The sequence below is a fragment of the Coffea arabica genome, chromosome 9e (assembly GCF_036785885.1).
Source record: "Coffea arabica cultivar ET-39 chromosome 9e, Coffea Arabica ET-39 HiFi, whole genome shotgun sequence".
Lineage (NCBI taxonomy): Eukaryota > Viridiplantae > Streptophyta > Magnoliopsida > Gentianales > Rubiaceae > Coffea > Coffea arabica.
In genome coordinates this window covers 15,220,007-15,241,320 of record NC_092327.1, presented here as the reverse complement: position 1 = coordinate 15,241,320, position 21,314 = coordinate 15,220,007, and the positions used below count along the sequence as shown (strand labels likewise).

General features: G+C 39.3%; 1 protein-coding gene across 1 annotated transcript; it reads right to left on the bottom strand.

The window, feature by feature from the left end:
- Positions 1–19,915: 19,915 nt before the first annotated feature.
- On the bottom strand, positions 19,916–20,920 carry LOC140014613 (uncharacterized). The gene is made up of 2 exons (XM_072065679.1): positions 20,447–20,920; positions 19,916–20,329 (listed from the first exon to the last, which is right to left on the bottom strand). The coding sequence occupies exons 1-2, from the start codon at positions 20,918–20,920 to the stop codon at positions 19,916–19,918; spliced, it is 888 nt and encodes a 295-aa protein (XP_071921780.1).
- Between the last annotated feature and the right edge of the window lie 394 nt (positions 20,921–21,314).

The window sequence follows — 21,314 nt, the reverse complement described above, 5'->3', positions numbered from 1 at the left end:
AATGAGCCACAACTAGCATTGGACTAGTGTGGTGACGTACATTCATCCATTTCATTCATTCATGGTTATGAAAGCAAGTAGACATGCCAAAACACTCGTAAACACGTAGCACGAAGCACTTAGCATGCTCGACTAGATGCAAGAGCCTACTAAAGCAATTAAACATGTAGCAACAAAAACAAGCAACCAAGGGGAAGGGGAAATGGACCAGATGCTCTACGAGCCCTATCTATTACAAGCCAAGAGGTGTACACATACCCCATAAAAGCATAAAGGGGAAGGGAAAATGGACCAAATGCTCTTCGAGCCCTATCTATTACAAGCCAAGAGGTGTACACATACCCCATAAAACTTAAATGAAAGTAAAAGCAAGCAAATGCAGGCAAGGAGGTAAGGAAAGCGGAGTAGGCATGCATATTCACATAACACGTAGGAGCACGTAGGAAAAATAAACTCAAGAATATAGAAGTTACCTCCCTTGCAACGGAAATCGAGTAAATGAGATATTAGCTTCAAAACAATAAAAAGGTCAAGGTACCAATTTATTTGGCAAATAATCACAAAGGATAAAAAATAAGCATGAATTTGAATCAATTAAATCATGTCGACAATTCACATTTAAGAAGTCAAGAGAAGAAAGGACCTGATTGCAAAGATTGACAAAGTTTGGAGGTCAAAATTAAAGAAAAATAAAGTTCAGGGACCTATTTGCAATTAATTTAAGGACCGAATTGAAAGAAGTTGAAAATGTCCAGGGCCACAATACAGCTAAGGAGAAATTCAGGGGCTGATTTGCAAATTTGCTTTCTGGTTTCTTAATGGACCAAGCCATTGGGCCATTTGCTTATTCGTTCGGGCCAAAATCACTTGGCCCAAACCGAAATCCAAAACAAAAAGGAATGGGTCATTTTACTTTGACCCAAAACATAAACCAACGAATTGATGGACTTTAAACCTTCGGCCCAGGACCAATCCAAATGAAAGGAAACCAAACCCAGTTCCAAGTAGCCCAAACAAATAATCTCTTATCACTTATTTCATTAAACCCAACAAGACAAACAAAATTATTAAGCCATAATTATGACTCATCATCAAGAATTAATCTATCCACAAAGTCACATAAAATATTCAAACAGAGGATTAAACTTAAAAAGGCAAAATTAGTTCAATTTTTCCAGATTTTGGGCCATATCAGAACAAGGGGGAAACTTGGGGTTCAATCATAATAAAATAGGGACTTAATTGAAGGAATCATGAAGGTTTAGAGGGTCACAATTAGAAACTCTGGAACTCTGGGGCTAAATTATAAAATAAAAAGCAAATGGAATGACTGAAGTTGATTTTGGACAAACGATCGTCTTCCCTAACAAATTAAACAATAGCCCGCCATTTCTGTCCTCCTTTCAAGCAGAGCAAGATAAAAAAAGTTTCAACTTAGACATTCTCCGCAGACAACGAAATCCACAACTTCTTTCCCTAACATCAATTCGGGAAGCAAAGGGGAACGAAAAAAAAAAAAAAAAAATGCCAAACGCCAATACATCACAATTTTCAAACGTCCGGAGATGAGCTCGCTGACTTAACTAGTTTTTTCATACGAAAAAATGCAGGCAAATTAGTTTCCAATTAGCATTTCCAATTGGGCATTTTATCAAACACTGAATGGGCATAAAAAGTTTCAGCAGAACTTTGCTCAATTGAGATTACAATCAGCCCAAAATTAGTCAGAAACATAAAGACGTTCAGCCCCAATCAACACAGAAATCATGTAGGCTCAAATTTGCGCACAATCAACATAACAATGACAATAAGCCATTCTCTTCTGAGAGTTTTATAGGCCTAAGCTTAAAGAGAACCAAAATTTGAAAGGGGGAAGAGGACTCACAGCATCTGCTCGGCAACGATGGTGACGGACATTCGATGAGGTTATGGCAGCTCGGTGAATTGGAAACCTCTGTTGCCGTTGCTGCTCAAATCATCCATGGAAGAGGAGCAAATGGAGAAGCAGTTGACGAGAGGCTCTGGTCGCGGCCTTTCCCTCTTGCTTCTGCCTGAAGCTCTTCTGAATGGCCTCGGCTTCTACCTTCACGGCTGCGGTGGTTTCGATGAAGGTTGCGCGCGGTGAGGCAACGGCAGATGGCGTGAGGAAGAGAGGAGATTTGGGGTGGGCGGCAGTGCGCGAAAGAAAAACAAGGGGAGAAAACAGGGGCGGCCTCTGCTTCTCGTTTCTTTTTCCAGAAAATTTTTCCCCTGCCCGAGCTCTTCTTCCACCTTGATCAACCTTTGTCCGCCGCTCTTTCCTTGCTCTTTCCTTTCGTACCTCTTCTCAATTTCCATTTTTCCCTATGTTTTTCCTCTCAAGGCCGAAGCCCCCTGCTTAGCTCTCCAGATTTTCATCGTCCCCTCCCCTCTGTTTTTCCTCTCTTGCTCTGTTCTCTTTTCTTTTTTTTTTCTCTCCAAAGCCTTCACTCTTTTTCCTCCTTTGTGTTTCTGCTATCTGATTTTTCCTTAGCCGCGTCCTCTCCTGTTTTCATTGTTTCAGCCGTCTATTTTTCTGTTTTTTCTCCATGCCCGATAGCTCCCTTCTCTAATCTTCCCCTTGCGGCTGCCTTGCTGCTTTCTTTTTATATGTAGCTCTCAACTCTAAAACCCTCAGCAAACTCTACTAATATTGCAGCCCAAGGGACTGCCCAGGTCCTCTCTTGCAAGCTGCGTATTTACGCAGCTTGCTGTCGCGTGTTTCTCTTTTTTTTTTTTTTTTTTTTTTTTTTTTTTATAAAAGTATAATATAAATAGCTAATTTCCTAATGATAAATAATAACAAATAAATGCAGAAAAGCTAATTAAGATAAAACGACATGCTAATTTTCCTTCTTTCTTTTCTTCTTTTTCCTTTTTTCATTTTCAAGAAATTCTATGCTAAAAACTTAAAAATAATAATAACACAAAAAACTAAAAAACTAAAAACTAAAAAGTGAAAAAAACGAGCACAGACTAAAAAATAATTAGTAAATGAAATTACACCAAAATTTGGTGTCTACAGGTTCAATATGTGATACAAAAGCAAGATTATCTACCAGGTGTCTAGAGGAACGAGTCCTGACCTTTTCAGAAGGATCACCAATTATAAGCTCCCTGGGATGATTATGAGCAAATTTCCAGGCTCTTGGAAGATCATTAGGAGTAGTGATATCTCTATTATTCACTTCTTCAGCTGGACTGACCTGAGCATCAGTATCCTTTGAATCAGTTTCTGGTGAGGCAGAGTCATGATCATTGATTGCTAGCTTCTTCAGTTCTTCTCGAACACGTGTGTCATCATCTTCACCACAACTCATAGAGATGTCACCATTAGATTCATCAAAAGTAATGTGTATAGCCTCCTCTATAATCAATGTTCTACGATTATAAACTCTGAAACCTCTTTTGTTTTCACAATAACCCAAGAAAATTCCCTCATCAGATTTCTTGTCAAACTTTCCAAGATGTTCCTTGATATTCAAAATGAAACATTTACAACCAAATACTTTGAAGTAACCGACAACAGGCTTTTTGTCATACATGAGCTCATAGGAAGTTTTGTTCAAAATTGGTCTTAGAAGAACTCTATTCATGGTATAACAGGCTGTGTTTATGGCTTCAGCCCAAAAATATTTTGGTAAATTGCATTCACTAAGCATGGTTCTAGCAGCCTCTTGGAGAGTTCTATTTTTTCTTTCTACAACTCCATTTTGTTGAGGGACTCTAGCAATAGAGAATTCATGAGTAATACCATTATGATCACAAAATTCTGGAAAACCACAGAACTTGAATTCTGTCCCATTATCACTTCTAATCCTGACAATTTTCAAGCCAAGCAGATTTTGTACTTTAGCAAATAATGAGGTAAAATTCTTAAAGGCATCATCTTTATGAGCAAGGAATATCACCCAAGTATATCTAGAATAGTCATCAACAATCACAAAACAGTATCTCTTACCACCAAGGCTTGCAGTCTGTGTATGACCAAACAGATCAAGGTGCAGAAGTTCAAGTGGTTTTGAAGTAGAAACACATTTCTTAGGTTTAAAAGAAACCTTGACTTGTTTTCCAAATTGGCAAGCATCACAAATTCTGTCTTTTTCAAATCTAATTTTTGGAAGACCTCTAACAAGTTCCTTTTTAGAAATTTCTTTCAGCAAATCCATATTGAAGTGACACAACCTTCTATGCCACAACCATGGGTCCTCATTTGCTACTTTGAGACATTTGAGATATGAGGAATCAATTTTTTCAAGAAAAACTACATAGACATCATTAACTCTTTTTCCTTTGAAAACAATGTTGAACTTTGAGTCAAATATGAGACATTCAAGCTTTTTGAACAATACAAACAGATTCCTATCACACAATTGGCTAACACTTAACAGATTGTAGCTCAAATTGTCAACAAGAAGAACATTGTGGATAAAAGTTTGATCATTCTTACCAACATCGCCAATACCAACAGTCTTGGCTTTGTTATCATCTCCAAACGTTACCTTTCCACTTGCTTTTTGCTTGAGTTTAATGAATTGTGATGCATCACCAGTCATATGTCTTGAGCATCCACTATCAATGAACCATTTTGATTTTTTAGCAATGTTATCCTGGTTCACCTACACACAAACCCACAAGATAATACTTGGTACCCTTTACATATTGGGTCCTTGAGAGTTAGTCTTATGTTTAACTACCCACATGCATCTCATGCCATTCCTCATGTTTTTCTTAACATGACAGTTGCTATTCATGTGACCAGATTGACAACAAAAGTTGCATACTGACATTGGATCAGTCAAATGAACAGGTTTAATGAATCTGACTTGCCTTCTTCTGTGGATAGCAAACTCATTTGTATTTTGGTTCAGTCTTATTTGATGAGTATTAACATAAGGTACAGTGTCATTCTTTTGAAGATGGCTCTGTTTCAAATGATGTAACAATTGACATAAGTCATCCATCCTTTTTCTTAAGCTGCATTGCTCACTTCTGAGTATGTCACAGTAATTTTTCTTTTTGTAAAGTTCAGCAAGCACATCAGACTCAGTCCTTTTCAGGTTATCATTTTCATACTTAAGACATTTTTTTTGTCGAAAAAGATTTGCATTGTCTTGTATTAGAAATGTAACAGCCCCACTTTCCCCTAAGGCGAACCAAAGGGTTCGGCGGACTACCTGCCCAGCTCTCGCCGGGACTCAGTCGATCACTTCAAGCAACCATAAGAACATCTAACCACGATCCAACTTAAAACAAAACGTATATACAATAATATCTCAAGAAGAAGTACAACCGTCAAATATACAGAGGTTCTCAACTCAAATCACTATACATCCAGCCCGTGCCAAGCACAAGGGCGAAAACCATGACAAAAGAAAACCAAGGCTAGACCCAGCTAGTCTATACAGGCTCTCGTCCTTGCACGCTTTCCCCTGTTAAGGAAAACAAAACTAAAGGGATGAGCTGGAAAGCTCAGTGAGGTTCCTAACACATAGGCAAACAAGAAGTTCAATGCATTCATTACATGTTACCAATCATTCAAATACAAAAGAAAGCGATAAACACCGTCATTAAAAGGATACGCGCTCACAAGGAGCCATTCGTTCATTCATTCGTTCATTCATTCTCCTTTCGTTCCCTTATACCTTCAATCATTTGAAAATGCATTTGTATATAAGTAAAACCCTCATTCATTCATTCGTTCATTCATTCATTCACCAGGCTCCACCAACCTCCACCAACCTACAAGGTAATACTCAAGTATACCGAAACGTTCACCCAAGTTCCTAGTCGCCCGATCGAGTCCGCTTCTGGCTCGAGACGACCGGTAACAAGGGGCAATGACCAGTTCAGCCCAAAAAGGCTTACATTCATGCGCAAGTAGCATTTAATCATTAATCATTGAAAATTTCATATTTATTTAGGTCGAGTGCGATAAAGTACACACTCGCCTAGAAAACTCGTTTTAACAATCATTGAAAGTAAAATCAATAATAACAAGACACTGATATGCAAGCACGCATGATATGTAAGAAAATAGTTCCAAAATTAAATTTGGAAACAGTTCAAAAGTAAATAATGCAAGAAACGGTTCATAAATAATTTTAGAAATAGTTTGAGGTCACTCACACTCTCTCCCCCTTAAAGAAATTTCGTCCTCGAAATTTTTACCTTCATTTGCCTCAGACGAGTCCGGAACTGTTTGGGTGCCTAACGCATAAGCTTTTGCTGGCCCACTAGTTCGGTTCCCTCTTTCATTTGCTTGTTTTGTTTTAGCTCCCTCCAGTTGCGGAATACTACCTTCGCGTGACTGTCTCCTCGGACAGTTGCTAAATTGGTGCTCACCACTCCCACAAATCAAGCACTTCCGCCCTTTCCGCCAACAATCGTTCTCGGTATGATTGGCCTTTCCGCAATAGCCACAAGTCAGGTGAGAAGCCATCTTTTGGCTTTCTTGAGAAATTTCCTTAGGTTCGATTTGGCTCCCTTTAGTAGACTTTTTTTCTACCGCCCCTATTGTCCATGGTGGGTAAGACAAAAAATTTGTTTTCTGCATTTTGGAAGGGACTATAGATTCACTTGGTTCCTCACTCATACTACCAGCTACACCTCTTTTCCGTGTTTGGGAGGCTTTTACTTGTGCCTTTGCATTATCGACTCGTTGAGCCTTCTCAAGGGCCTCCGTAAATGTATTCACTTGCGCTGCTGCCAACGCCAAATTTAGTCCCTGTATAAACCGTCTCACTCTTCTCGGTTCTGTGGCTACTAATTCTGAAGCAAACTTGGATAGTTTGGTAAATTTCATTTCGTATTCAGCCACACTTAAGGTCCCCTGGCGTAGTCCAATAAATTCGTCCTCCCTCCTTTCTTGAACTAAGGGTGCGGCCCCACCTCCCACTGAGGCGAACCAGAGGGTTCGGCGTGCCGCCTGTCCAGCTCTCGCCGGGACTCAGTCGTTCACTACAATCCTCAATTGAATTTCAAGATATATATATCAAATATACATCAAAGGTTCCCAAACTTTACATATCAAAAGCGAAGCGTCCACGCTTCCGCAGCGCCACTCTGATCCTTGATCACAATTAGTATACAGGAGGAAGTCCAAAACTAGACTATTACACATCCAATCAATTCTAAACGTTCAATACAATCCCAATATGAATGATTACACAAAAGGATATCCAAGTTCAATCCATACATGAGATAATCCATGAATAAACACTACAAGCCCTTCCTTCGCCTTGAGCCCTGTGGAGGGGAATAAAACATTTTTGGGGTGAGCTAGAAGCTCAGCGAGTAACCAATAAAATCAGTTATCAAATCTGTTTAACAATGGTTCATTTCAATGATGTTGTAAATCAAAGGATAAGTTTAGAAACAATTACAACGTTTACAAAACATTAAATATGGAGTATCAATAATTCAAGAAACATTTACAATGGAAAGCGATAGTAACATTCATGAAAAGGATACGTTCGTTCTCCTGTCATTTCATTGCATTTTTGGTTTCATTCGTGCATTCATTCACCCCGTCCCTGGCTTTTGGCCAGGCTCCACCAACCTACAAGGTAATACTCGAGTATACCGAAACGTTCACCCAAGTTCCTAGTCGCCCGACCGAGTCCACTTCTGGCTCAAGACGACCGGTAACAAGGGGCAATGGCCAGTTCAGCCCAAAAGGCTTACATTCATGCGCAAGTAGCATTTAATCATTAATCATTGAAAATTTCATATTTATTTAGGTCGAGTGCGATAAAGTACACACTCGCCTAGAAAACTCGTTTTAACAATCATTGAAAGCAAAATCAATAATAACAAGACACTGATATGCAAGCACGCATGATATGTAAGAAAACAGTTCCAAAATTAAATTTGGAAACAGTTCAAAAGTAAATAATGCAAGAAACGGTTCATAAATAATTTTAGAAATAGTTTGAGGTCACTCACCTCCACGGCTCAGAAATCATCCATTAAATATCATTGCCTTGCTCAAATCCAAGTCTTAAATCACAAACTCAATGCAAACAAGTTCCTTCAAAGTTTGGACAGCACTTCCCCTGAATTTGCTTACTTTTCCAGCCATCATGGCTTCATTATATCCTCAGCCAGTCCCAAAGGTACACACACAACAACAAGTTCATCCAATAGCCATTCAGCAAGCTCCAAGTAGTACTAGTACAAGTCAAGCTAGGGAAAAGTCTGGAAATGAAAGTTTAGCTCAAAACCAGAAAAACAGTTTTGACGTCATTTTACGGTAATGGTATCAAAGGCGCTAAGATTGTCGGATGAAGGTTCAAGACCCACCGTTTCGAAGCTAAAAGACAGGGGTACAACAATGTAGAAGGCCACTCAGTCCAAATCCTAGCACAACTAGGTCAAAAATGCAAAATACCAACCCAGAACCTTAATTGCAGGTTTACAAATTACACTATGCTGTAATTAGTCCAACTCAGTCTGTACAAGTCCAAATTCATTGATTCCAAAGGCAGACGGTAGCTAAGACATCAAGATACATTTCATCAGAAGACCTTAACAACCAAATCCAAAGCAATTCCAGTCAAAACAGCCGATTACAGGCGCAGTTCGGCCATCCTGATGAACCCAGAACAGCAATAGTAAATTCAAACATTTCTCAGTCTACACTACTCCAAATGACCTGAAATTTTATAGGCATCTCAAACACATCAATACCTACAACTTTCATGTTTTAAGAAAAGGCCAATTCGGCCTCTAACCATGAGATATAAAACCGGCCAGAATTGGGGATATAAAACCCTAACTTTCTCAAATTCCTTCCAAACCCAAAATTGCTTGCAATTACCAATCATGTACACCTACTAGAGTCATTACCCTTCATTACCAACCATCATAGATAACTGTAGACACCAAATTTTTGACTTTATTTTTCATTGTTAATTTTATTGATATTTATTTTAGTTTGGTTTTACTAATCTCATTTTTAGACATTCGAGCATTAAAAAAAAAGAAAAAAAATAAAAAAAGAGAAAAAAGAAAAAAAGGAAAAGTCAAAAATCAAAAATCAATCAAAGGACAAAAACAAGACACATAAACCTATTTTTGAGGAGGAGATCCTGGCCTTTCATATTAGGTTTAGTTTTGGGGTGCCCAAAAAGATAAAAGGGCCGCAAGCTAAAAGGGGGTGCAAAATTAGGGAGGAATTGGGGTCCAAGGCAGCCGGCAGAGAGAAAAAAAGAAAGAGCTCACGGGGGGTTTCTTAGAAAGGGCTTACGGCTGGAAAAACAGAGTAAAAAGAGAGTGAAGGCTACGGCTGAAGGAAAAGCAGGGGAGGAAAAAGGAAAACAAACAAGCCGAAGTAGAAGGCTTGCGGCTGAGAAAAGAAAATAAGCAACGAGGAGAGGTTTTGGGGCTGAGCAAAACCGAAAGTGGGCGGTGGACAGAGGAGCGCTTCGTCTGAGCAAAAAGGGAAGAAACAGAGCAAGCAAAAAGGGAGCATTTGAAGAGGAGTTGTGGGCAAAAATTGAAGGAGAAAGCAGCGGAGGAATGGAAGCTTGTAACCGCCGCCGCTCACTGGAACCGCCACCATATCGTCAGAATCCACCGCTGCCGCTCGCGAATCTTCGCCGTGAGAGATAATGCTCCATTGCTTGCTGGAAGTCAAGTTCCAATAATGGCCGAAAATTGCAGAAATCTGAAGCCAGAACAAGAGGAAGAAAGAAGCTTCGGGCTAGGGAAAAATCAAAACGGAGGCAGAGGAGAGAGGACCAGAGTCGGAATCCGTTGACCACCACCACCGCCTGTAAATTGCCGTTGCGATAGGCCACGGTGAGTCTACCTTTTCTTTTACATTTCAGTTCTTTTACAGAGCATGTCTGCCGTGGATTGTGGTGGCAAATCTTCATGTTGGCTGTTTATGGTTTTCTGATTGAACATGTTATATGTATTGATTGGGTTGAATGCTCTGGGTTGCTAGTAAAATTCTGGGCGGGTTCTAGATTCATTTGAGCAGAAATTAGCTACAATCTTGTGTGCCCATTTGGTGTTCGACAAAATGCCCAACCGAGACTTTAGCTCCAAGGAAAAATTGATATCTGCTTCAATTTCTGTTTATTCGCATACATTCGGCCAGTTCAAACAGAATTGTGAAAATTTTGATGTGTTCTCTTTTGGTGCCTTTTATGTCTTTCTTACTCTTTCACTGGTATGAATCCGAATTGAATCTTGACATTGTGTAAAAAGGGGCCTGTGTGATTTTCATTTTTTCTAGAATACCAATTGAACTTTCTTGTGTACTTCATCCGTAAAAGAAGATGGCAGCGGGTATTTGGCCTGCTTGGGGAAGATGTCTACCTGTTTGAGTCATGATTCTAGTCCTTCAATTGCCTCTGTTGTTTTGATGTAGCCCCAAAGTTGTTAGAACTTCATAATTTCGACCCCAAAATTTTGTCAATTTTTGCAATCAAGTCCTTTCTTCTTTTGACTTCTTAAATGTAGGTTGTCAACATGATTTAATTGATTCAAATTCATGTTTATTTTTATCCTTTGTGATTATTTGTCAAATAAATTGGTACCCTAACTATTTTATTATTTTGGAGGATGAATAAGTGACTTCACCCCGTTAGAGCTCCATTCCAAGGGAGGTACCCCCCTATCTCTCACTTCTTACTTTATATTCTCCTACGTGCTCCTACGTGTTATGTGAATATGCATGTCTATTTCGCTTTCCTTGCCTTTCCTTAATTCCTTGCATTTATTTCATTTATTTTTACTTTTATTTAAGTTATTCATTATGGGGTATGTGTACACCTCTTGGCTTGTAATAGATAGGGCTTGGAGGAGCATTCGATGAAGACCTGTTGAAGACATGTGCCTAGCTAGCAAATGTAATAGTTAGGGCTTTAATTGCTTTATGTGTCTTGCATGCTTAGTTGCTATGTGTTAATTTGCTTTATTAGGTTCTTGCATCTAGTCGAGCATGCTAATTGTTATGTGCTATGTGTTTATGGGTGTTTGGCATGTCTAATCGCTTTCCATAGCCATGAATGAATGTGATGGATGAATATACGTCACCACACTAGTCCAATGCTAGTTGTGGCTCATTATTTCATTAGGAATTCATAGAAAGGGCTAGTCCAACGCTAGACCCAATAGGCCATCCCCTTTTGTTAGTGCATATTTGCATGTTCACTACATGTCATGCATTTTTCTTAGTTTTATCATTGGCATGTTCCTCGAACCCCTTTTTCCCCTCATTTTTAGGTTTTGCATCTCATACTAGTTATAGGGTTCATTTGCTTGAGTGTCCCCTTTCGATAAGGGAAACGAGCGAGTGTGGCTACTCGATAGCCTTAGCACGCTAGTTTTGCCTTCTAATCAAAGGGAAGATTAAGTCACAAAGTTAGGACTCCCCGTTCCCGTCTTGCTGCATTCCTATAGGATTCATGCATTCTATTCATTCACTATCACATACACTTACTTTATATTCTAACCCTTTTTCCACATTCTCACTTCACACTACTTTTGGACGTTTTCACTTAACTACTCACACTTTACACTTTTATTTGCACACGTGCACCTTTATATCCCTTCACTTGCACACGAACACTTTTTATCTTCATTTGCACACCTCCACTTACATCCTATTATTTTTATCATTTTTCTCATTTCACACAAACTCACATTTTCACATGGCATGCATTCCACTCATTTGTACGTCATTTAGATTTATGTGTGACCTCTCCAAAGGATCATTATTGGGCTTCACAATTAATGTGATTGGTACCACTCACCCTTTGAAGAGAAATTTCCCCCATGTCCCCTAGGTCTAGGTTCTTGCATTCATATAGTCATATCCAACACGCTATACATACCTTGGGTAGAAAAATTAGGAAAGGTTGGGCTAAATCACGCAACTAGCCTTGGCTAGGTCGAAGGGGTGCCTTGGATTTTTATCCTTGCCTTCCCCTTCGTCAAATGTGACTCCCGAACTTTTTTCGTTGGTTTACGTGGACTAGGAGTCGTTCAAAAGGGGTTTCTTTCTATCTTTCCTTTAGAAAATTTCTTTTTGGGTGACTTGGTACACCCTAAACTCTATACCAAGTGGCGACTCCGTTTTTGATACAAAAAACCCTTTTTGAACTTTATATGGCCAAACCGTCGCATTATCAAGTCCCATGGCCTTTATTTTCTTTTTGTACACGTTCACGCACATACTACACACTCACACACCACAACACATTCAATCAAAAAGTGGGGCGCGACAATAACCACAACATCATGATCAAATTAAACCAGCAAAATCATCAATAAATTAAAAACTTCACCAATTCATCTCAAACCAAGAAATAAACCACAAATTTCAGCACTTTAGCTACCCCTAAGCACAACTTAAGCTTCATTAAGTGTAGGAGGAAGTTCAATCACCACTCACCTAGTAAACAAGAGAGGGAGAGTTGTAGGACACCTTAGCTTCCTTGAACACTTCCACAAAATCACTTACTAGCACCAAATGGAGGGATTTTATGGAGTAGAAACAAATTTAAGCAATTGGTTTGGAAGATTTGCACTATATGGAAGCTTGAAAATTGGAGAAGTTTTCTTTCTTTTCCTAGAGAGAGAGCCGGCCAAGAAGTTGAAGACAAGAATGAATTTTGTGTGAATTTTGAGATATTTAAGCAATTGGTCAAAAGTCAAGAAAATGAATAGTTGTCCTACAAGTGCCACCATTCACCAAGTGACACTTGTCACTACATTTAAAGCATTTCTATCCTTTAAGTCTCTCTCACATCAATCACATCTCATCCTCCACTTATCTCTTAACACCCGATAAATGTCAACCAGTATCCAAAATTTAACCTAATTGGCCGAATTTTTCCGAACTTTTCGCACTAGTGGGTCCCACGTCCGATATATATCCTTAATTTCTCAAAAACTAACCGATACTAGAAAATCATTTTAAAACTATTTTTGCTCATAAACTTTATCTGGGGAATTTTTCTAATAAAGAAAATGTAGAAAAGGCGGGCGATTAAATAAAATAAACCCTAGAAAATTAGAAAATTTCCGGGTTCTCAAACTCATTTTTTTTCGGGGCGTCACAAGAAAGCTAATTTTTTGCTTCAGTTCCTTGTTTTTAACATAGGATTCTTTCAATCTGTTATACATTTTTTCTAGAAAAGAATTAACATCATCATCAGATTCACTATCACTATTTGTTTGAGAGTTGCATTGTGTTACCTCTTCATCTCCAATAGCCATGAAAGCCACTTGAGCAGATTCCTCTTCTTCTTCAACTTCACCTTCTGAGTTGCAATCATTCCAGGTAATTTGAAAATTGTTGAACTTTGGTTTTCGTTCAATCTTGTTTTCCTTCTTTTTCTTCATTGGACACTCATTTGCATAATGTCCAGGTTGGCCACATTCAAAACATTTATCGTTTTGGTTTTTGTTGAACTCTAGTTTCCCTCTATTTCTGAAGTCATTAGTCTGATTCTGGAAGGAATTGCTGGATCCGCCTTTCCTGAATCTTCTCTTGTTGAGAAATCTTTTGAAGCCTCTTGTGATGAGTGCAATATCACTGTCATCACCTTCCAAGTCATTTTCATCCAGTGAGGCTGTTTCATCTTCATCTTGTGAAGCTTTCAGAGCAATACTCTTCCTTCCTTTTGTGTCTTCTTCTTCCTGCATCTTAGATTTAAGTTTCATTTCGTAAGAAGTTAGAGAGTTAATCAGAGATTCAATGGATAAGGAATTTAGATCCTTGGCTTCCTCTATGACAGTCACTTTGCTTTCCCAATCCTTTGATAGAGCATTCAGAATTTTTCTGTTCTTTTCACCTAGAGAGTACTCCTTCTCAAGCACATCTAAATCCTTGATCAGATCATTAAATCTACAATACATTTTGTCGATGTTTTCATGAGGCTCCATTTTAAAAGATTCGTACTTGGTGACCAGAATGGACTTTTTCTGCTCTCTTACGTTGTCACTACCCTCATGAATTTCTCTTAGCTTATCCCACATTTCTTTGGCAAATTTACACCCTTTTACTCTAATTGACTCATTTGAGTCTAAGGCACTATAAAGAACATTCATGGCTTTGGCATTCAATGTGAGATTGGTTCTATCTTGAGCATTCATCTCAGCTCTCGTTTTTGGCCGCAACAAACCTGTTTCTGCATCAAGAAAGTTAGCATCATGCGGTCCTTCATTCACAATAAACCACAGCTCAATATCAATGGATTGCAAGAAGATAATCATTCTTTCTTTCCAACTAACATAATTGGAACCAGTAAACATGGGAGGCCTAGTAACAGATTGCCCCTCAACAAACATAGCATGACTGGTTGTTATCTTTACTCCAAGCCGCTTGAGCTTAATCTCTAGGAGACCATGCTCTGATACCAATTGTAAGGATCGAAGACAACCTAAGAGGGAGGGTGAATTAGGCTTTCAAAAAACCTGCTAAGATATAGTCCACTTTTTCACAGACTACCTTTCTTTTCTCAAATACCTCCCAATGAACGAGATAACACAAAAGCACAAGTATTCGTGAGATGAAGAGAAGAACAGTTTATGTAGAAAAGCAGTAAATGAAAGTAAAGAAACAAACCAGGCTTCAAACACAACTGAGGTTTGAACACCACTTTTATATACCAAATTACTTCAAGTTGAACAAACTTGCAACCAATCTTTTGTGTACAAGGAAGGGATCACTTCCTTCTTGCCCCAAACCACACTTGGTCAAGCAAGGAAGTTTTACAAACACTCACAACCCTCACTATGCTACACTATTGAAGAAGCTGTGTCACACTTGAAAAACTACATGAAGATTACACAAGCAAAGAGTACAAATGTTCCTTTTGAGTATTCTAGCACTAGAATCACTCACAATCTGATGTAGGCTTGATGTGCAAAGTTTCCTTTAGGTGGTTGACTTTGTTCTACTTATAGGAGACCAGAAGGTTGTTCAATTAATGCTGTCAACGGGTAGAAGGTAACTGAAGAGTCAACTAGCCGTTGGTGCTGTTGGACGTCCGATACACAGGTGTTGAGCGTCCGATCCTGATCAGTAATCAAGTAACTCCTGGCTTGTCTTCGTCGGACGTCCGAGTCTGAGTTCTTTACTCGTCCGAAGATACTCAAAGAATGTCGGACGTCCGATGCTCTCCTTTTGTGCGTCCGACATCATCCTCAGCAGACTTCATTCTTTTTTATCTTCTTTTTCTGCTTTAAATCCACAGACCTGTTTGGTTCATTTCTGAAAAAGGATCTCTACAAAAGGTATTAGAAACATCCAATTGTTTTGTAATAATTAAAAGATATGAGTTGAGATAAACAGATTTCAACTCCCAGAAAGAAAGTTATGACCTAAAACGTGAACACTGATTGGGGTTTTCAGCTCAGAAAATTTCCAGAATTCATCCTCACTTTAACCCTACTTTAACATAGTCAAATGGAAAGCTTTTTGGGAGATATTTCATACACATAACCACCAACATATATCAAGCATTATTGCACCAAAATAACCTCAAAATTTCGAAATTAACATGAGAGGAAGAACCAGAAATTTTCGGCCAGCATACAACTTTCATTCTTCTAGCTTTCTTTTCAACTTTGCAACTAGAACTAAACCATATCTCATCAAAGCAAGTAACAAACAAGCAATTAAACACACAAAATCCTCTAGGTCTCTACCTATCAAGCCACCTCAAATCCACAACCTAATGTCAAGGTTCTTGTGAACCCATCAACAACCCAACAACTATCTTGCTTTCACTAACTAACTACTAACTTACTACTATGAATTGAAGAGGAAAAGTTGAGGGTTTCTTGGATGATTACCTTGCTGCCAATAAGAAGACTAAACATTAGGATTTGAGCTTCTAAATCACCAAGTTTTTTCCTTGATCAAGTCCTCTTCCAAGCTTGTATGAAGAACAAAGAGATGGAGAAATTTTGGAGAGCTTTTTGTGGAGCAAAATGGAAGACAAAGCTGAAATTTTTTAGGGGAAATGAGGGAGGGGAGGTTCGGCCAAGGAGTAGAGAAGAAGGAAGAGTTTTGGTTGGTAGGTAGTGATGTGATGTTGTGTAAGAAGGATTTGACATAAAGGTGTCTTGGTGCACAAAAGTCAACATCCGATTAGTGAGCAATTAGTGCTCCTAATTGAGCTTAACTTAACTCACTCACATCTAATCCCTCAATTAACTTTTCTTAGTCTACTATTGATCATTCTTAATTCTACAAGATTATGGGACTTTCGGACCGAATTTTTCTTGAAAAATATGCATTTACTATTTCTCGCTAAATGAGTCACAGAAAAATTAAATTCGCTAACGAAACGTTTAAAAAATATAAATGAGACATTTTTGCGTACAAATGGATTTGAAGTGAATGTAATCAATTATTCGGAATAAACGGATAAATAAATAATTAAATAAACCAGTAAAATGAAATAAAAGTAAGTAAAAATAAAAATTCCAGTCCTCACAGATTTTCCAAGAATAAGTGAAAAGTACGAGGCAGGACTTAAAATGTTTCCGGAATTTGCATTTTCTAGATCAAGTTATGACGATTTTGTGTCCTTGCAAAGATTGCGGCATGGGTGTTTGTGCGACTAGAATGGAAGCATATGATCATTTAAAAGTGGTAGGATTTATCAAGGGTTATAATAATTGGATGGCACATGAAGAACTTTCAAACTACAATGAAGCCACATCTGATTCTGAAAATACATCAATTGGGGTTTCAAATAGGACTAATGACATGCAAGACTTGGTCCATGATATATTTGGGATACCACATGGAACAAGTGAATTGAATAGAGAAGGGGATATTCCTGTTTTAGAGGCTGAAAAATTTTACAAATTAATTGATGATTCTCAATAGGATTTGCACAATGGTTGCAAAAATTTCTCGAAGTTGTCTTTTTGATGTGAATTCCTCCACGACGGTGAAATTCATCCTCACAAAGCCCACGATCTTGATGGAGAATTTTCCAGGTTTTGTTGGCAGAATCCCTTTCGACCCAATCTAACCCTCTAAGTTGCGAATACTCTTGATACGATCTTAACCCGCGACTTAACGAATTAGCGAACCAAGAAAATTTGGTAGAGTGGAGCCAAAAACAAGTGCGTTTCTTATTTGATAAGTTAAGTTGAACTTCCTAGAAAAATATCTAAGATGTTCAAGGGGTGCTTGCAAGAAGCCAAGAGAATTCTTTCAATTTTATTAATGAATCAAATCTGATTAGTATTGTAGGTTTGTAGCTTATTTATAGCTTCTTACAACTCAAATCCTAATGAAGCTTGGAAACTAGAAATCGGCCCAACTATGGCCCTTCATGGACCGAACTTTAACAAATGGACCATGGCCAAAATTAACCTTTAAACAATAATACTAATGACTAAGATTGGCAAGGACTTCTTAATTTGAGTCACTTGCTTTATTCTACTAGTTCTCAAACGAAATTAATTAACATAAAGCTTTCGAGGCTTGACTCCTCTTGTGACCCGTAATGCTTAGTGTCAAGGGTCTTGATCCTCTAGTTGGAGTAGAGTCACGTACTCCGAACCACCTTCAAAGATCGAACTACCTTCCTTAGTTTCTTGTACCGTGCGTACCAATATATTCAATTGCTCCTTCATTCGCTTGGTACGAGCTCTGGTGATTGGTCTGGTTGGTATCACCACGTCCTTGGTAGGAGCTTGGATGACCGCATCATTCCCTTCCTCTTGAAAAGGATTTGCCCTTAAATCAAGTGCATCACCTACATCAAATGGACTTAATCAGAGATGTTGAATGTAGCACTAACACCATACTCACTAGGCAGGTCTAGTTTGTAGGCATTGTCATTGATGCGTTCAAGGACTTGGAATGGTCCATCACCACGAGGTGAAAGCTTGCTATGGCGTTGGATGGGGAATCGCTTTTTGTGCAGGTGTAGCCAAACCCAATCACCTGGTTCGAACATGAGCTTGCGTCTTTCTTTGTTGGCTTGTTGAACAATCTGGGCCGTACGCTTCTCTATGTTCAACCGAGCCTTCTCGTGTAACCTTCGAACAAAATTAGCTTTTTGTTGCCCATTGAGGTTAGCTCTTTCACTCAAAGGTAACGGGGTCAAATCCAAAGGTGTCAAGGGGTTAAACCCATAAACAATTTCAAATGGAGAGTATTGAGTAGTGGAATGCATAGCCCTATTATATGCAAACTCTACGTGAGGTAGACACTCCTCCCAATTTTTCAAGTTAGATTTGATGATAGTGCGTAAAAGAGTAAAGAGTGTGCGATTGACAACCTCGGTTTGTCCATCGATTTGTGGATGACTAGTGGTTGAAAATAGTAATTTAGTGCCCAACTTTGACCACAAAGTCTTCCAAAAATAAGAGAGAAATTTGACATCTCTATTAGACACTATGGTCCTAGGAATGCCATGCAGCCTAACAATTTCTTTGAAAAACAAGTATGCTATGTGAGATGCATCATCCGTTTTATGGCAAGCAATAAAGTGTGCCATTTTTGAAAACCAATCAACAACTACATAAATAGAGTCATGCCTTTTCTTAGACCTAGGTAAGCCAAGAATGAAGTCCATTGAAAGATCTACCCAAGGTGCATAAGGAATTGGTAAAGGCAAGTATAAACCATGAGGTTGTACCTTAGATTTTGCCTTCTTGCATACAATGCATCGGCCCACCACCTTCTCAGCATCACCCCGCATTTGTGGCCAGTGGAAATACTCCTGCAATATAGAAAGAGTCTTAGCAACTCCAAAATGGCCCATTAAACCACCTCCATGTGCTTCCTTTACTAATAAGAGTCGAATGGAACAGTTAGGCATGCACATGCGGTTTAGGTAGAATAGGTAACCATAAAAAATCGAGTAATTGCCTTGGGCAGTTCGAGAGCAATTCTGGAACGTGTCACCAAAGTCGATATCGCTCACATACATATCTTTGATCAACTCAAAACCGAGTAACTTAGCATCAAGAGTAGTGAGTAGAGAATACCTGGGGGATAGTGCATCGGCCACTACATTACTCTTACCACTCTTATACTTGGTGACGAACGGGAATGTCTCGATGAAGGCAACCCATCGCGCATGCCTCTTGTTAAGGTTGTGTTGTGCCTTCAAATATTTGAGAGACTCATGATCGGTGTGAACTATGAACTCCTTGGGTCTTAAGTAGTGCTGCCAGACCCGTAGTGCTCGAACCAATGCATATAATTCCTTGTCGTATGTCGAGTAGTTCAGTGCTGCCCCGTTGAGTTTCTCGCTAAAGTATGCAACCGGCCTACCTTCTTGCATCAACACGGCTCTAACACCTATCCCTGAAGCGTCACATTCAATTTCAAAAGGTTTAGCAAAGTCAGGCAAGGTTAAAACAGGTGCATGTGTTAACTTATCCTTTAGCGCCTGAAAGGCTTGCTCTTGTTCCTCCTCCCAGATGAACTTCTCGTTTTTCTTAATGAGTGCAGTGAGTGGGACGGCCAGGGTACTAAAATCCTTCACAAATCGCCTATAGAAACCTGCAAGTCCATGGAAGCTATGCACATCACCAATTGACTTAGGGGTTGGCCACTCTTGGATATCCTGTACCTTAGACTCCTCCACTTGGATATCCTGTGCACTAATCACAAATCCTAAAAGCATAAGATGGTCAATACAAAAATTGCACTTCTTGAGATTAGCGTATAGTTTCACCCTTCGAAGTACATCCAAAATAGCTTGTAAATGTTCAAGATGCTCTTCCATGTTACGACTATAGATAAGGATATCGTCAAAGTAAACTACTACAAATTTTTCTAAGAATGGCCTTAAGCCATGTTTCATAAGCTGCATAAAGGTGCTAGGTGCATTGGTTAACCCGAAAGGCATTACTAACCATTCATAAAATCATACTTAGTTTTGAAAGCAGTTTTTCATTCATCTCCTTCCTTAATTCGAATTTGATGATACCCGCATTTTAAGTCAATTTTGGTAAAAATGACCGCATCATGTAACTCATCAAGCATATCATCTAACCTAGGTATAGGGTGACGATACTTTACTATAATTGCATTCACAGCTCGGCAGTTGGTGCACATGTGCCATGCTCCATCCTTCTTGGGTACTAGAATCACCGGTACCGCGAAAGGGCTCAAACTCTCTCTCGCCCATCCCTTGTCTAGCAACTCGTCCACTTGACGTTGCAGTTCCTTTGTTTCCTCGGAATTGCTCTTGTAAGATGGATGACTGGCTATGGTTGCTCCAGGTACAAAGTCTATTTGGCGCTCAACCCCGTGAATGGGTGGTAAACCACTTGGAAGATCGTCGGGAAAGACATCCTTGTAATCCTGCAAAAGTGGAACAACAATAGTTGGGAAGTTAGTAAATGGATCATCATCGGACAACCCTACTTCCTTGCACACAAGTACAAGTAGTGGTTGTCATGCACTCATAGCTCGCTGTACTTGTTTGGCTTTGATGAGCATCAAATGTTTTCCCTCATTTTTCTCCTCTTTTCTTTTCTTTTCCTCCCTAGCCGAATGCACATGGGCCTTTTTCTTTTCATTTTGTTCGGCTTTAAGTTCCTTCTTTCTTCGCTCACTTTCTAGCTCGAATTCCTTTTGAAGATTCTCTTGGTCTGCACGAACTTGCTTAGGCGATAGGGGTGCAAGAGTGATCTTGCGGTCCTTATACATGAAGGAATACTTGTTACTCATGCCCTTGAAGTTCACTCGCCTATCATATTGCCATGGTCGCCCAAGGATTATGTGGCTTGCATGCATGGGCACCACGTCACACAGAATCTCATCTTCATAGCGACCTATCTTGAAAGAGACCAACACTTGTTTGGCTACTTGAACCTCTCCACTATTATTAAGCCATTGAAGTTTGTAACGGCGGATGTGCTCCGTAGTTGGCAAGCCCAACTTCTCCACCATAGTAGCACTAGCAATATTCGTGCAACTGCCGCCGTCAATGATAAGGCTGCTTAACTTGTCTTGGACTAAGCAACGTGTATAGAAGATGTTTTCTCGTTGCTTATCATCCTCTAGGGGTCGTGCGGTTAAGGTTCATCGTGCAACAAGATCGAATCCCACTTCACCCTCAAGTGCACGTTCTTCTCCTTCATCCGAGTCATCTTCATCCGCAGCTAAGGGTGGCATATCAACATATTTGGCTTCATCATCAGTGACAATTTCCCTATTAGGTAGGACTAGCATGATCTGTTAATTAAGACAATGCTTGGCAATGTGTCCCCGTCCTTGGCACTTGAAGCATCGATCATCTCTTCCTCCTACCTTGGCTTGGTTGGTCACCAATTTTCCTTTGTTG